Source organism: Tenrec ecaudatus, chromosome 5 (genome assembly GCF_050624435.1).
Source record: "Tenrec ecaudatus isolate mTenEca1 chromosome 5, mTenEca1.hap1, whole genome shotgun sequence".
Lineage (NCBI taxonomy): Eukaryota > Metazoa > Chordata > Mammalia > Afrosoricida > Tenrecidae > Tenrec > Tenrec ecaudatus.
The window spans coordinates 39,986,201-40,003,313 of NC_134534.1; the positions used below are offsets into that span (position 1 = coordinate 39,986,201).

Sequence of the window (17,113 nt, forward strand, 5' to 3'; positions counted from 1 at the left end):
GATTAGGAGGACCATCCACATGAGGCTATGGTGAGGTTCAAAGATTCACAGAAAGCCACTGCTTAAATAGATGATCTCTTACTCCTGTAAAGAGTTCGAGTCTTAGAAACTCTTAGGAACTCACAGGGGCAATTCTACCCTGCCCTCTGGGGTCACTTTGAGTTGGCATTGACTAATGAGCAGCGAGATTTTTTACAAGGGAAACTCACAAAAGCACAACTGGTGACAGATCGATACTTTACAGTTACCGGCAGGGGCTACAGAAGCGGGAATGGGACCATGACTGGGACATGTACTACAGTTTGCTAGACAGAATAGCTTACAGAATTGGCTCAGGGCCTTCTGACCATGGGGGTAAGGGTATGACTCCTGGCCATGGGACCCTAGGACCCCAACTTCTATCAGTAATACACCCAAGCAAGTCCCCAGGGAAGAGACTTCCATTACCTGGGAAGTGGTAGTAATACACTTTTAAATATCCTCTGCATGGAGGCAAAGGTATTCACATTGTTGGTTCATACTCATACTCAGAAAGAATTCAGTGACGGCAGAGCCTACGGGTAGACTTAAAAATGGATCTAAGGCTTCCGCTGTATGTTGTAGCATTCTGCAAATGTAGTGCTCAGAACTTAAGCTCTCATGCGGGTCATTTCTTTTGCATTAAACATTCCTCAGTTAGGGCCCGTCTGATGTTTCCTCATGAGCGTATTCAGATCATGCCGTTTTGGCAGGAAAACGCATGCCTGATGTTGTATGCATCTCAGCACTTTCTTTCAAGGGGTACAGAGTGTCCTTTGGCCCGTTGTTATGGTGCTAACTTTGATCATTTCATGAAGGCACTGTTGCCAATTTTCATCTCCACAGTGACTATTTCACTCCCTGCAATGAGCAAGTAAATTTGCGGGTGCATATGTGTGCATGTGCATGCGTGTGTGTGTGTAGGGGCGTATGGATAAAACGTTAAGCTAGTTTCTCACCAAACTTTGATGTGCTAATTTTAGCATACATTGATATTCTTGTCAGACCCACTATTACTGTGATGGTTATCAAATAGTGATTTTCCAATTCCCTTACTTATTGGAGGAATATTAGCATTCTTCCTGAAGGTAGAGCTTGCACTTTTCCTTCACTTGTTCATTTCTTTTGATGTTCCAATTGCCTAAAATGTTACTTGGAGGGGGTGTCTCTTCGAGTTCAGCCTTGTGCCTTCTGACATTTTCTTCATTGTTAATCTTTCACATTGATTTTCTCACTTTCTGGCATATCTTATACCAGTGGTTTCATACTCTTGCTTCTAGTCCAATCGAACATCAAACACCACAAGGTACATTGTAGTCGGGCCCCTTTCCGTAGTTCTAACTCTTATCCATCTGTCTTGGCTCTCAATACCCTTAGTATTTACTCAGCCCTAGGATAGACAGGGGAGTCCAGGTGGCATAGTGATTACACGCTGGCCTGTTAACGGCAAGGTCAGCAGCTTGAAACCACCAGCTGCTACTCAGGAGAAAGATGAGGGGTTTCTATTCCTGTACAGCATGACAGTCTTGGAAACCCACAGGAGCGGTTCTATCCTGTCCTATGGGGTCACTGTGGGTCGGGATTGACTCAATGGCAAGATCGTTGTATTTCTTTTGAGAATATACAGGAGGAGTCCTGGTGGGGTAGGGGGTTATGTGTTTAGCCACTAATTACAAGGTCAGCAGTTCAAAGCTATCAGCTTCTCCAAGGTAGAGAGATGAGACTTTCTACTCCTGTAAGGATGTACAGTCTTGGAAACTCACAGGGGCAGTTCGACCCTGTCCTACAGTGTCGGTGTGAATAGGAGTCTCCTCAGGGAAGGTGAGTTTGAGAATATATGAGAAGTCAGTTCAGACTTACTCATCTATATTATTGCAAAGGAAAAAAGCAGAAGAAAAGCCTACTAGTTACATGTCCGTATTGGTTCACAGGCCTGGCTTTAGACTAAAAGTATTGTCAAAATAACATTCCACAGTTTCTTGCACTGGTAATATTCCCTCCCACCCTCGTCAGTATGGATATGCCTACAAGTGATGGTTAACATTTGGTTAGGTTCATTTTCTTGTTTAGATTCTAAGACTTTTCCCTCATATTTGTGTTGATTGTGGTATAATATATAGGACCAAATGTTTTCCCTTTTTAAAATGTTTTCCACTTTAAGCACTTTTTCAGTGAAAATTTCCATGACACGAATTACAGTAACCATGTTGTGTTGACATCAATCAAGTTGCAGGTTTGTCGTCACCCAAAACAAGAACTAAGTACTCGATTAGCAGTATCTCCCATTCCCTCCTCCCTGTCCAGTATCTTATGTAGTGTTTTCTGTACTGTCTCAGGCTTAAAGATAATGAGAATAAACAAAAACATTCAAACTCACTGCCACTGAGTCAATATTCACTCAGTGACCCTGTAGGACAGGGTAAAACTTCCCTGTGATTTCTGAGATCGCAATTTTTTACCAGAGTAGAAAGCCTCATCTCTTCCATGAAAAGGCTGGTGGTTTCGAAATGCTGGCTTTTTGGATCAAAGCCCAACACATAATCATTACACCATCAGGGTCCCTTATATATCAATAATCCAAAATCAGACTCACTGCCATCGAGTCTATGCTGACTGATAGGCTAGCACTGCCCCTTTGAGTTTCCGAGAATGTAACTCTTTACAGGAGTAGAAAGCCCCATCTTTCTCCCAAGGAGCAGCTGGTGAGTTCCAACTGCTGACCTTGCAGTTATCAGCCCAACTCATAACCACTATGCCACCAAAACTCCATTAGATATCACTACTCATAAAAATAACTTGTAGTCCAACTGTGTGGACAGCCCCCTCTCTCCATAGAAGAATTCACTTCAGAGGACAGCACTGAAGCTACAGCTCTGGGAGAGGGACATGTCTGATCAGAGCACACAGGAGCAAATGAAGGGGGAGGAAGAGAGAATGGAACACATCCTGGCCCACTAAACCCTGAGTACGATATTCCCGCTGAGAGTGGCCAAAGCACAGAGAGGACCGTAGGGCTGCCCCCACTACAAGACTAGACATCCCTCACTGACCCATAGCCCTACAGGGGACAACACTGGAAACAGTGCAGCCATTGCTCCTGATCTGACCCCACCACACTGAGGTGAAATACTAAGGGCGTGCACAGAACAGCAAGGGGAACAGAGCAACGAAGTCCCCAGGGCATGGCATCCCATCAGACTCAGACCAGAAAACACTCCTAAAGGTCAACAAATAGACTTTGAACTATTTACAGGCTTTTTTTTTCCATTGGTCTTTTGTTGTTGTTTTCTTTTGTTGCTTTGCTCTGTCTTGTTTTGATGCATACTATTATCTCTGCAGGTCTATCTAGATAAGATAGGCGGGGTAAATAGGCTGGAGGAGAAAACAACAGGACTGACAGTTGGGGGGGGGACATGGGAGTGAGGGATGTGGGGGAAAGGAAGTGGGTATTAACAAACTCAGGGACAAGGGAACAAGTGATCCAAAAATCAATGGCGAGGAGGGTGTAGGAGGCCTGGTAGAACTTGATCAAGGGTAATGTAACCGAGAGGAATTACTGAAATCCAAATGAAGGCTGAACATGATAGTGAGACAGGAGGAAAGTAAAAGGAAATAGAGGAAGGAACTAGGAGGCAAAGGGCATTTATAGAGGTCTAAATACAGGCATGTACATATGTAAATATATTTATATATGACAATGGGGAAATAGATCTATGTGCCTATATTCATAAGTTTAGTCTTAAGGTAGCAGATGGACATTGAGCCTCTACTCGAATACTCCCTCAATGCAAGAACACTTTGTTCTAATAACCTGGCATTCCATGAGGCTTACCTTCCCAACACGATCACCAAAGACAAATGTGGTGAAGAAAGCTGATGGTGCCAGGCTATCAAAAGATACAGCATTAAAGGCTTGAAGATAAATAAGCGACCATCTAGCTGAGAAGCAACAAAGCTCATATGGGAAAAACACACCAGCCTGTGCGCTCACGAGGTGTCGATGGGATCAGGTATCAGGCATCAAAGAACAAAAAATCATATCAAGGTCTGTTTGTTGAGGGGACATGTGGAGTGGAGACCCAAAGCCCATCTGTAGGCAACTGGACATCCCCCTACAGAAGAGTCTTGGGGAGGAGATGAGCCAGTAAGGGTGTCGTATAGCAATGATGAAACATATAACTTTCCTCTAGTTCTTTAATGCTTCCTTCCCCCAACTATCATGATCCTAATTCTACCTTATAAATCTGGCTAGACCAGAGGATGTGCACTGGTACAGATAAGAGCTGGAAACAGAGGGAATCCAGGACAGATAACCCCTCAGGACCAATCATGAGAGTAACGATACCAGGAGGGGAAGAGGAAGGTGGAACCAATCACAAGCCTCTCTCTAGAGGACAGACAACATAAAAGTGGGTGAAGAGAGACATCCGACAGTGTAAGACATGGAAAAACATTATAAATTATCAAGGGTTCATGAGGGAGAGTGGGTAGGGGAGGGAGGGGAAAAATGAGGAGCTGATACCAAGGGCTCAAGTAGAAACAAAATGTTTTGAAAATGATGATGGCAACAAATGTACAAATGTGCTTGACACAATGGATAAATGGATGGGATTGTGATAAGAGTTGTGCGAGTCCCCAATAAAGTTATTTTAAAAAATAACGTGTAAGCTTTCCTTTATTTCCTACACTTTGCACCAATGACGGAGCATTGGAGTCCATGAATTTGGAAAGTCTGGTAGAATTCCTCCCAGGAAAATATCAGAGCCTGGTGCATTCAGTACAACTGCTTTGTCACCATTTTCTTTTTCCGAGGAGATTGTATTGTTTTGTTTTTTTCTTTCTCTTTAAGGGGGGCAGTGTCAATATTTATAAACTATATTTCCTAGGAAATCATCCAAGTGAGCAATCCCCATATACTTCTACCACTTTTCAGTCATGACCATCACTCACTCAACTCACTGCCACTGAGTCCGTTTCAACCATAGGTAGCCCCAAGCACAGTGCAGGGTTTCCAAGGTTGCAAGTCTTTATGGGAACAGAAAGCTTTGTCTTTCTCCTCTGGAATAGCTGGTGGGTTTGAACCACTGATTTTGCAGTTAGCTGCTCAACACGTAACTCACTATTCCATCAGGGTTCCCATCATTTTCATAGATTCTGATAATATAAGTTGCTGATGTCTGTTGGCCATTAACTCTGTGCTAGACACTGGACTAAGCCCTTACAGTTAGTCCTCATCACAACCCTACGGGGAGGTGGTATTTTATCACCTTTCATTATAGATAACAAAACTGTAATAATAATGCCTGAATAACTTCGTCTAACCATCTTATTTAACAAGTGTATGGATTTTTCTAGGTTATGTGGCTGGTTCCTAATACCACTGACTGGGAGGTGGGTCTTCTGACTCCAGCCAAGATACTTGACACCCATCGGTTTCCCTGTACAGCATGGGATGCACCAATATGGCCTTTACCATGTATCTGGTTAGAGCCCCTTCCTTCCTTCTTTTCTTCCTTTTTTTCCATCCTTCCCTCCCTTCTTCCATTCTTCCCTCTTCCTTTTCCTCCTTTAATCCCATGCACCAGTTTGTAGCCTAGGGGGGCCCGGGCATGAAAATGCCAGTCTATCCCACTCAAGGGGAGCGAATAACAGAATTGTAAGTGAATGGATAAATTGGATGGAGTAAGATACAGCCCCCCCAAAACCAAACAATAATATATAATAACAAGGGTTCCTGGGGGGTAGAGCACGAGAGGGAGGGTATCAAGGGGAGCTGACAACAAAGAATTCAAGAAGAAAGAAAATGTTTTGAAGCTGATTATGGTAGCAGTTGTCCAATTATGCTTGATCTAACTGAATTATGGAATGTTACAATATCTGTAAGAGCTCCCAATTAATTTTTAAAAAAGAAAGAAAGAAAATGCCAGTCCAGAAGACTTTCTGGCCTAAAGCACAAAGTTGTGTAGGGGACATATTTTAATTACAATTGTGGAAGCAGATGAGAATAAGATGAAATACCTAAACTTTATTCCCTATTCCCCTCTTAAAAGGTGAGAGTTTTTATATACCAATGTACAAGTGTTTAAATGAAAGGTCACTAATATCCAGAGTTTACAGTTACGAGAGCAATTACTTGAATTCACCATTCTCCTCTCTCCCCACCTACTTGCAAGCATGTGTAGTAACACGGGTGACTTATATGAATGTAGATTGAGTTAGACAAGTGGAAACTCGAATTCCTCTCAGTTGTTTGCTCATCTGGACACGGACTTGGCGCTGATGACAATGAATATGATCAGTTTAACCGTCTGGCAAGGGGCAGGGCTGGTGCCTGAACCACTGAATGAAAGATGACTTTGTACTTGCTCCAACAGGCAATGCAGCTCAGTCTCATATCAAGTAAAACCCAGAACAATAAATTTGGTGCCTACAATGAATGGGTTAGTTGCTGGGCTGTCTGCTCCTATAAAGGTTTAGACTTGAGCGCTCCAGGGAGTAGTTCTAGTCTGTCCTCTAGGGTCACTGTCGGCTGGAACTGACATGCTGAGTCTTCTTGTTTTGTTTGGAGAGTTCTCAGAAACCTGGAGTGGTGATTTGGGGTGAGGAAATACAAACGATAGACTTGTGTTGATTCTGTCCTGTTACATTTACCTGCTGGTATTCTTTCTTTCGAAATCATTTTGAAATGTTATGCTAGCGCCCTCCAGGGACCAGGAACAGTAGGGTGAACATAATGGCTGGATGGCAGAGTAATTTCTCCAAGGAGAGCCATTTCCTGGCTCGTTATTAGGATTTTCAAATTTATAAAAAGCTGAAAAACTAGGACAGCAGACAATCACTTTGCTGCTCCAACAGCAAGGCAGAGTAGTTGTGACAGGAACTTTCTAGCTGGAAATAAAGTCCTCACTAGTTGACCCCGTACAGAACAAGTTTACCAGCCTCTCCACTAATAAACTCACTCGTCTATGCAAAGAAATGTGGAAGACAGCCACTTGGCCAACTGGCTGGAAGGGATCCATATTTGTGCCCAGTCCAAAGAAAGGTGACCCAACAGAACCCACAAGTTATAGAACAATATCATTCCTATCACATTGTGGTGGAGTAACATTTCCAAGTATTGTATGTCTCTTCTACTGAAGTCTCTGTAACTCTTACCAAGTAATCGGTGGGTGGGGGTGCAAATAGGGTAATGCTAACAGAGGGGATTTGAGCAGTTTTTGTAACCACCCCCCTTGGCTACAGGATGAGTCATCTTTGAAGAAGAAGGGGAGAGAGAGACTCTGCAGATCTTGGAAGAATATGCACACAATCTCTCTCTGAAGTGGTGGACGCTGCCCAAACTGATGCATCACAGACTCACGCTGACTCAGAGGAGCAGTACTGAGGCACTTGGGTACCTTCTCCTCATCTGGCCCAAGATCATGGAACTGTGGGACAGAGTGACTGGCTGGCTGGCTTCCTAGCCTATGGAAGCAAAGGTGAAAGGAGCACGTGGCCAAGAGACTGAGAGCCAGAGTCTTGACCACCATGTGGAGGAGAGACAGAACTTGAGACGTGATTGCTGGTTCAGGAGACCAATGACTGTCTTCTTACAGTGTGCTGCTCCTGTCTTGTGGTAACCTACTGACTTCCCTAATTACAGCCCCCCCCTACACTGTGAGGATTGTCTGGGAGTTCTGTGTGACCATTGCAATGAATTATCAAACCCAGCATAGAAAGAGAGAAGGATGGAGCGTGGAGGCATGTCTGAACACTGCCTTGTTGCAATGGGGAAGCCAGAGGAGGTCAGATGTGGCCCTCCATTGTTCATTGCAACATGCAGGTCAAATTTTGCTGAAGACTAACAACGGTGGCAGCAGTACACAGACAAGGAGCTGCCAGAAATTCAGGCCAAATTCAGAAGAGGAAATAGAACAGGGATTCCACTGTAGATGTTGGATGATCTTGTCTGAAAGCAGAGAATACCAGAAAGCTGGTGACCTGTCAAAGGCAGTTGACTGTGTCGATCATGAAAAACAAAACAAACTATGGATAGCGTGAGAAGAATGAGAATTCTAGAACACTTCATTGTGCTCATTTGGAAACTACATGGATCAAGAGGTAGTTTTGTGAATAGAACAAAGAAATACTGCATGGTTTAAAATCAAGGAAGGTGTGCTTGTTCACCATACTTATTCAAGCTGTATGCTGAGAAAACAATCAGGGAATCTGGATTATAGGAAAAGAATGGCGTACTGGGATTAGAGGACAGTTTATAAACTTGTGATATGGAGATGACACAATTTTGCTTGCTGAAAATGAGAAATGCCTAGCGGCCTAGGGGTTAAATGTTGGCCGGTAACAGCAAGGTCAGCAGTTCAGAAACACCAGACGCTCTGCAGGAGAAAGACAGGGCTTTCTACTCTCATTAAAAGGCACAGTCTTGCAAATTCACAGGGAGTACTTCTAACCTGTCCTACAGGGTCACTGAGGCAGCATCAATTTGGTGACAGTGAATTGAAGTACGTGCTAATGAAGATCAAGGTTTGCAGCCTTCAGTATAAACTACAACTCAACACAAAGAAAACCCAAATCCTCACAAGTGAACCAAAAGGTAGCATCATGATAAGTGGAAAAAAGATTGAAGTTGTCAAGGACTTTGCCTTACTTGGATCCACAATCAATGCTCATGGAAGCAGCAGCCAAAAGATCAAATGACACATTTGGGTAAATGTGTTGCACAAGATCTCTTGTGTTGACAAGCAAGGATGTTAATACTTTGAGGACTAAGATGTGCCTGACTCAAGCCATGGTATTTTCAATCACCTAATATGCATATGAAAATTGGACATTGTCAATTAATTGTTAAGACCGAGGAAGAATGGATGCATTTGAATTATGGTACTGATAAAGACTACTGAAAGTGTCATGGACTTCCAAAAGAACAAACAAACCTGTCTTGGAAGAAGAACGGACAGAATATTCCTTAGGCGCAAGGATGGAGAGACTTCTCACACACTGTAGACAAGTTGTCAGGAGAAACCTGTCCCTGGAAAAGGACATCATGCTTGGTAAAGTAGAGGGACGGCAAAAAAAGAAGGCCCTCAACATGATGGACAGTGGCTGCAAACAACACAGGAGCTCAAACTTAAGAACAATTGTGAGGATGACACAGGATGGGTGGTGTGTATACCCAGGGTCCCTGAGTCAGAACAGACTTGATGGCACCTACAACTCTAAGAACCTGTCAATTTTATATGACAATGGCTCTTCTTTTTAGAGAAGCTTTTTGATGTTGTGAATGTTTTGAGAAAGGTGGGTGGGCAGCTGCATGCAGTGGGGGAGGGTAGGAATGAACGAAGAACATGCACTGCAGGCTCTGTGAGCGCACTGTGCTCAGTGTTCACATAACAGAGCTTCGAAGAGCTCTTGGAAGTGTGGACTTGGGACAATAGGATTTGCCCACGACGATTGAAGCCCCCCCACCACCACCTGTGGCCCTTACGCTATGATCCTCACAACACGACGGCACAAAATTCAAGATGTGAGTCCACGCCTGTCTGCATAGAGATGGGTGGGATGAAGGGAGGAGATCCCCTAGCAAGAATTCCCAAATGTTCTATGGTCAGAATTCATATGCAGAACCGGCACTTTGAGCTTCTCTTGCTCCCAGTACACAGTCACATGCCTTAGAGAAAACAACTAGCTCTCCTCTTGGGAGATGTAAATAATGTTGGGGGTGGGGGGCTCATTCACAAAACTTGGAGCAACTGTCTCTAGGGAACAAGAGATTCAAAAAAGGGCAACTTTTGTTACAAGAGCCAACTAGCCCAGAAGGAAGTACAAGGAACAGTGTTTTCACAACACCCTCAGGTCTCCTGAGGAAGCCTGGTGGCATTGGGGTTCCATGGGCTGCGATCCCCAAGCATGAGGTCAGCAGTAAGAAACACGAGGCTTTCTATTCCCACCAAGAGTTCTAGTCTGGGAAACCCAAAGGGCAGTCTTACTCTGTCTTAAGGGGTCACTGTGAGTTGGCATCAACGTGATGGCAGGGAGTTTAGGTTTTGTTTTTTGAAAATCATTTTATTGGGGACTCATACAAACTCTCATCAAAATCCATACATACATCCATGTGGCAAGCATATTTGTTCATTCATTGCCTTCATCATTCTCAAAATGTTTGCTCTCCATTTAAGCCCTTGGTATCAGCTACTCATTTCGCCCCCTCCATCCCCATATCCCCCTCCCTCATGAGCCCTTGATAATTTATAAATTGTCATGTCTTACACTGTCTGACATCTCCCCTCACCCATTTTTCTGTTGTCCGTCCTCCAGGGAGGGGGTTATATGTAGAATCCCCCTTTCTACCCCACCTTCCCTCCACCCTCCTGGTATAGCCACTCTCCCCACTGGTCCTAAAGGGATCATCTGTCCTGGATTCCATGTTTCCGGTTCCTATCTGTACCAGTGTACATCCTCTGGTCTAGCTGGATTTGTAAGGTAGAATTGGAATCATGATGGTGGTGGGGCGGAAGCATTGAAGAATTAGAGGAAAGTTGTGTTTCATTGTTGCTACACTACACACTGACTGGCTCATCTCCTCCCTGAGACCCTTCTGTAAGGGGGTGTCCTGTTACCTATAGATGGGCTTTAGGTCTCCACTCTGCACTCCCCCTCATTCACAATGATGATTTTTTGTTCTTTGATGCCTGATACCTGATCCCTTCGACACCTCGTGGTCACACAAGCTGGTGTGCTTCTTCTGTAGCCCCACCCGCAGGAGCCACCATTCTTTCTTTTGGATTAATATATCTCAAAGGCTCAGGTGGGTATGTTCACAATATGTTTTGATAGGCATTGATAGTCTATGCTTCCCAAATTCCTATTTCACCATGGCTAACTTTAATCTCTCCAGAGGCAATTTCATTTCAGGGCCTTTATTTTTTTTAAAGTTTCATTGGTAATAGAATCATTGATCAGCATGCTTCTTCCAGTGATGACATTGAGGGAGCTTCTTCTGTAATTTAAATTCTGGTGGGGAGAAGTCTCAAAGGGGAACTGAAATCTGTAGTATAATTATTTAAAATCCTATTCTAAAGCAAATTTTCCAAAAACACTCAAATCCTCATTGTTCCCTTAAAAAAAAATTTCCTGTCATGACTCCCCTCCAGTGTCCTAGTATTTCGGCAAACTGTCCTTGGCACTCTGAAAATGCTCTCGAAGGCCTGGGTCCGCCCCTCAGAGTGGAAAGCATCCCCTTGACTTCAGTTAATCCTGAGGTCAAGAGGCCTGAACTTCAAATCTTAGCCCTCTAGACTGTATATGCACCTGTGAAGGGCATCCTACCCCATTTTCTTTCTAGTTCTATTCCTGTGAAATGAGGAACGTAATCACTGTGAGATTATTATTTCCATGAATTAAGATTTGTGAAAAGTACTAATGTCTACTACAAAGTTCATTACTCATGTGATTCTCCTTAAAAGGCTCAGATAGATAATAGGCTCACCAAGAACAGGGACCATGGCTTGAGTCTCTCTGTATGGATTAGTGTCTATTGGGTTTTGGAGGTCCTTGGTGATGCTTGGCTGATAAGCTTGACTGCTAGGCAACCAAAAGGTTGGGAGTTTGAGTCCCCCCCAGCCCTGGTAGCACAGCAGTTATGCATTGGGCTACTATGCGAAAGGTCAACAGTTCAAAACCATCAGGTGTTCAACAGGAGAAAGAAAAGGCTTTCTATAAAGTTACAATTTTGGGAATGCACAGGGTAATTCTACCCTGTCCTATAGGGTCACTATGTGTTGGAATCGCCTCCATGGCAGTGAGTGACCCTATAAAGTCACTATGAGTCTGAGTTGATTCAATGGCAGTGACCTTTTTGTATTAGAGATGCCTAAGAAGAAATGCCTGGTGATCAGTTTTTTAAAAAAATCAGACACTGAAAGCCTATGGAACACAGTTCTGTCACACACATAGAACAGCCTTGACAGCTACCGTTTGTCGTTGTTGTTTGAGGGGTATAGTGATATTCTGCATACCACAAACCCCACTGCTGTGGAGTCCAGCTCACAGGAAGGACCCTGGTAGACAGAGTGGAACACTCCCATCTTTAGGTAAGGCTGTAATCCTTATGGAAGCTGACTGCCACATCTTTTTCCTCAGGAGTGCCTGGTAGACTGGAGCCTTCTGGTTAATGATGGAGTGTTTTACCCACTGGACTCCTTATAAAACAGGAATATATTATATTTGTTAGAATTTGTAAAAAAAACAAACAAACAAACATTATGCCATTTGTTGATATCTGCCTCCAAACATTAAACTGCAAGGTCTCTGAGAATATCTTATGGAATTAGGGTCTAGCACAGGACCTAGAACTAGGTATCATTTGTAAACTAAACATGTCACCACAATTTCATAGTTGCCCATAATAGTTAAATTTATACTAAGATGTTTTATATAGGTCGTTTTGACAAAACCTTAAGCCCTTTGAAAGGAACCCTGGTGGGTAGTGGTTACGCTTTGGGCTGTGATCCTTAAAGTCAGCAGTTTGAAACCACTATCTGCACTGGAGAGAAAGACCTGGCTTTTTAATCCTGTTGAAAGTCTCAGAAATTCACAGGGTTTACCTATACTATAGGGGCTCTATGAATCAGCATCAACTCAATGGCTGTTGAGTTTGGTTTGGTTTAAGCACTTTGAGTGTGAGATGTATCAGAATTCTTTGTTGTCAAGTGTTTCACAAGTGTTTGATTTTAAAAAAAGCATGGAAATGGTAACTTTCCAATTGTAGCTATAATGAATTGTAAAGGAAAGCACTCTTAAGTAGATGATTCATTTTTTAAACTAATCAGATAACTACAAATGAAATGTTAACAGGAGATCAAAACAAAAACAAAGAGCACTTAAAAAGCAAGGGTGGGGATGATGATTTAACCTTTATCAAGTAACAACATGACAACATCTATAGATTGGTTCCTTCAACTTTAAATCAGATGAGTTATTAAAAAAATTGGTAAAAATAAAAAAATGCAAAAAAATGCTTAATGTTTATAAATGAACCAGACCACCAGATGAGGGCAAATATTTGGATTTGCACAATGCTCAGTAATTTACACCTAAACGTTAAAGCATAGATTATGATCACTGAACTCTACTTATTGGGCTAATTTCTTTATACATCACCGTTCTGCACGTTTTGAAGAGGGCACCTGACCCAACTCCAACAATTCACCAGTATAAACGAGAATAAAAACACCCACCTCATAGGTTTGTTGTGATCATTAGTTCCTGGCCCACTACAGCAATTCTGACTCCTAGTGACTTAGGGGCGGAACGGAAGCTTTCAGCCAGCCTCGTCCTCCTTGTAGGGAGTAACTGGTGGGTTTGAACGGCTCACTTGGCGGTAGCAGGTCAATGCATGGGCCACTACCTCACCAGGGCTCCTTCTCAGAGCGACCCTTCAAGGCTGCCAATCTTTACGGGAGCAGAGAGCCTGCGGGAAATGGTTATGTGGGTTCGAACTGCTGACACGCAAGGTTAACAGTCCAACGCGTCTCCGACAGCGCCACCAGGGCTCCGTCAATTCCAGGTACCTGATACTTACTAATTTGCATATTTATTTTGGTTCCTCATCTCTCCCATGGCAAAATGTCAACGCAAAGTTGCTTACCTACGGATCTGGTGACATTGTCGAGGCAAAGGGTGTGCTTTCAGAGCCTACGATTTTGCCTTAAATCTTACTGTATACGTCCCCAAAGGCCCAACATTCTCAGGGGGGAAACCCGAAACCAAACCTAGTAACGTTTTAGAGGTTGACGAGGTTTACCACTGCTGCAAACAGTGCACGCTGACACAGCCGCACGAGGCGGGCTGAGGAGGCCCCGAGAACCGCGCGAGCGCCCGCTGACGGCGCGCGGGAGAGCCCGACTTCCGGCGCTCTGCTCCCCAAAGCGGCGGGCTCCAGGCAGGGCGAGCCGAGCCGCATCACGGGGCCGAGCTGGCAGGCGCCGCCGCCTCGTCCCCGCTGCTCCCGCGGCAGCACGCCCGCTTTCTCCGCTCCCGGCCCGGCACTGTGTTCTTCGCTTCCCACGCCGCCACCTCAGAGCAAAACCCGGACTGGAGCGGCGTCCCGCCACAAGCCGCGGGCCCCGCCCCTCTGGCCCCGCCTCTTCCGCGTGAGACCCACTTCCGCTTCCGGTCCCGGCCCCGCTGTGAAGAGCTTTGCATTGTGGGTCTTCCTTCCTTTCTCCCTTCCCGGCCATCTTGGCGGCTGCTCTTGGTGAGCGGGGACCGCCAAGGCCTGGCTTCGGCGGGGTGGGGAGCGTTGCCGGCTGCCGTTTGGGCGCCCGGGTCCTCAGCTTCTGACCTTGTCCTTGTGTGTTCTAGGTTGGGGGCCGACCCGCACCTAAGACAGGAAGATGGTGGCCGCAAAGAAGACGGTGAGTGAGGCGGCCCGGCCGGAGGCGGGTTCACGTGGAGCGCTGTAGCCCGGCGGGGGCGGGCAGGCGCGGGCACACCGCGGCGACGGCGTGTCACCCTGGCATTTGGAGGGCCCCGAGGAGGCCCGACCGGCGTTCTCCGAGATTTGGGGACCCCTGACCCGGGCGGCTTCATTAGTAAGGGGCCCAGGCCTCCGGAAAGCTGGGTTGCAGACGAGCTCATGGGCTCGTGTGAAATGTTTGCTTTGTAGAAAAAGTCGCTGGAGTCCATCAACTCGAGGCTCCAACTCGTTATGAAAAGTGGGAAGTACGTGCTGGGCTACAAACAGACGCTGAAGATGATCAGGCAAGGCAAAGCCAAACTGGTCATCCTGGCCAACAACTGCCCGGCCTTGAGGTAAACCGAGACATTGGCGGCGTGCGGGCGTCCCTGCCCGTGGCTTTCTCGGGAGCGGTTGCCCGAGCGGGTCTGCTTGGTTTTAATGTAAAACTTGTTTCCTACGCCAGTAACTGTGAAATGATTATTACACTTGCTGTTAGCGGCTTGGGGTCTCGTTCTACAAATCCCGCCCCCGCCCCCATTCATTTGCTTTCGTTGTCCGAGCTTATTTTGGTGGGAAATGTGACCGACAGGTAAAACCGCAGAATGTCAATGCTTGAAGAAAGCCCAGAACATGGATGCGATCCCTCATTTGTTGGGGGTTCGATTTTTCCTTTTTACCTTCTCAGTGCATTACAGGGGGCGTCATTGCGTGCACTGATTAGAATCTGCGTGGTTCAGCCCAGTGTTAATGAATCTAGGCGTTTGCTAGGCTAGAGCTGTTGTGAAATTTAAGTTGGTTGGTTGGTATTACAACTACACTAAAGAAACATCTTGAAAGATGTAAGCCTTGTAAATTGATCCCTCACATCACCATTGATCATTCTCGCAGAGGTTTCACCTGCTTACAGCATTTTCCATCGGGTGTCTGCTTAAAGCGTCAAGTGCCCCTTTATAGCAGGGCTTTTCAAACACATGTGCATGTGACTCACTGGTCTTGTTAAAGTGCAGGTTCTGGTTCTTTGGGTCCGGGAAGGGCCCCTGAATTGTGCATTTCTTAACACTGGTCTTGTTAAAGTGCAGGTTCTGGTTCTTTGGGTCCGGGAAGGGCCCCTGAATTGTGCATTTCTTAACACCCCGTATCACACTGGTCTGTGGGTTCATAATACTTAGGGGCAAGGCTTTCTTAAAGTCCATTAAAATTCTTAAAGCCATGAGTATACATACATCTGTCCACTCGATCGACACAAATTCCATCTTTTGCCCCTTTGTATACTAACACTCCCCATCTAGAATTCAAGGCAGCAAAATGATAGAAATTGCTTATGTTTTAAAGTTTGGGGTGTGATTCTAGACCATTTAGAATTCTGATCCTACATTTTCTTTTTTGGCTTCAGAATGGGGCAGTGTGTGATACCACTTTAGAAGTTGCCAAGGAACCCCATCATGTGCCCCTCAGGCCACACCAACATGGAGACTAAAATGAAAAACAACCTGTTAGGCACTTGGGATAGCCTCTTAATTTTCTGCCCTTTGTCCATTCCTGAAGGAAATCAGAAATCGAGTACTACGCCATGTTGGCCAAAACCGGTGTCCATCACTACAGTGGCCACAACATCGAGTTGGGCACGGCGTGCGGCAAGTACTACAGGGTGTGCACGCTGGCCATCATCGACCCTGGTACGCTTTTCAAATGGGTCATTTTTTGTCATAATGGAAATGTTTGCTCTATGAATCTCTTCCCTGGCCTGTAAGGGGGTGTGTGTGGTGGTGGTGGTGGTGGTGGTGAGGTAACCTGTAGTTTATTGCAGAGGGTTAGTGAATGTGTCAGAACACTATAATGAACTTTTGATTGTTATTACACGTTACGTTTTAAAATTTTACTTTAAGATCATGCATTTCATTTGATAAACCTAGGAAATAGTGACCAGAATTCGCATCAAGTTTTGTCTTAGATGGGAGGAAGTTATATTTCGGATTTGGGGGTTTTATTTTGTTTATGGTTTACTTCTAACCTTTTACCAGAAGAATAGGATATCGAAATTGTGGGTTGTCAAGATTTTTTTTTAATGGACCTGTAATAGAAAGTTGTTTGAAGACTATGAACTTAGTAAAAGGGAATAAATATAATATGAAATAAAAGGAAAATAATCGCTTGCTGTCTGAAAATAGGTAAAACTGAGTGAGAGGAGAAAGTCACTGCAACTTTCATGTGTGTTTTGAATTGATTAATTACATACACTGCGAATATTCTCGCTGTCCTGGTTTTGTGGTAGCCAGGGCAGGCTAAACATTCGCTATATTAAGACCATGCATGTGTCCCCAGGCTGAGTTCTTTCCCTGAGCCTGGTTTTTTAAATGCTGGTGATAAGTCTGAATTTCTGTATGTGGCTGGTACTCTAGAGTTCTTTGTTCAAGTTCAAGATGACTGTCGTGAAATAATTAGGGAATAACAAATGCTGATTTGCAGAATTATGTCTAAAGTAGGGATTCTGCAGCAATTTGTTGCCATTCATTAATGTAAAATTATTTTATCTTCTAGGTGATTCTGATATCATTAGAAGCATGCCAGAACAGACTGGTGAAAAATAAATCCTGCAATATTTTTCTTTAATAAAACTGGCGAGCGCTTGTTTTAAAA

At 44.6% G+C, this 17,113-nt stretch overlaps 2 protein-coding genes and 1 non-coding gene across 3 annotated transcripts in view; 2 read left to right on the forward strand and 1 right to left on the reverse strand.

Moving 5' to 3' along the window:
* The window catches only part of ERICH5 (glutamate rich 5), a 39,706-nt gene extending 25,451 nt beyond the window's left edge, over positions 1 to 14,255 (reverse strand). Inside the window, exons 1-2 of the mRNA XM_075550823.1 lie at positions 14,180 to 14,255; positions 13,846 to 14,091 (exon numbers count right to left, since the gene is read on the reverse strand). Coding sequence (XP_075406938.1) covers positions 13,846 to 14,091; positions 14,180 to 14,255 — 322 coding nt within the window. The remainder of the gene's footprint in view (positions 1 to 13,845; positions 14,092 to 14,179) is intronic.
* Positions 14,256 to 14,282: 27 nt separating this feature from the next.
* Positions 14,283 to 17,113, forward strand: RPL30 (ribosomal protein L30). Its single transcript, XM_075549451.1, has 4 exons — positions 14,283 to 14,432; positions 14,684 to 14,829; positions 16,022 to 16,152; positions 17,015 to 17,113. Exons 1-4 carry the CDS (start codon positions 14,412 to 14,414, stop codon positions 17,062 to 17,064), a joined length of 348 nt encoding a protein of 115 aa, XP_075405566.1. The 5' UTR covers positions 14,283 to 14,411; the 3' UTR covers positions 17,065 to 17,113.
* Positions 16,714 to 16,845, forward strand: LOC142449585 (small nucleolar RNA SNORA72). Its single transcript, XR_012784723.1, has one exon. It is a non-coding gene; the product is annotated as a small nucleolar RNA SNORA72 (small nucleolar RNA).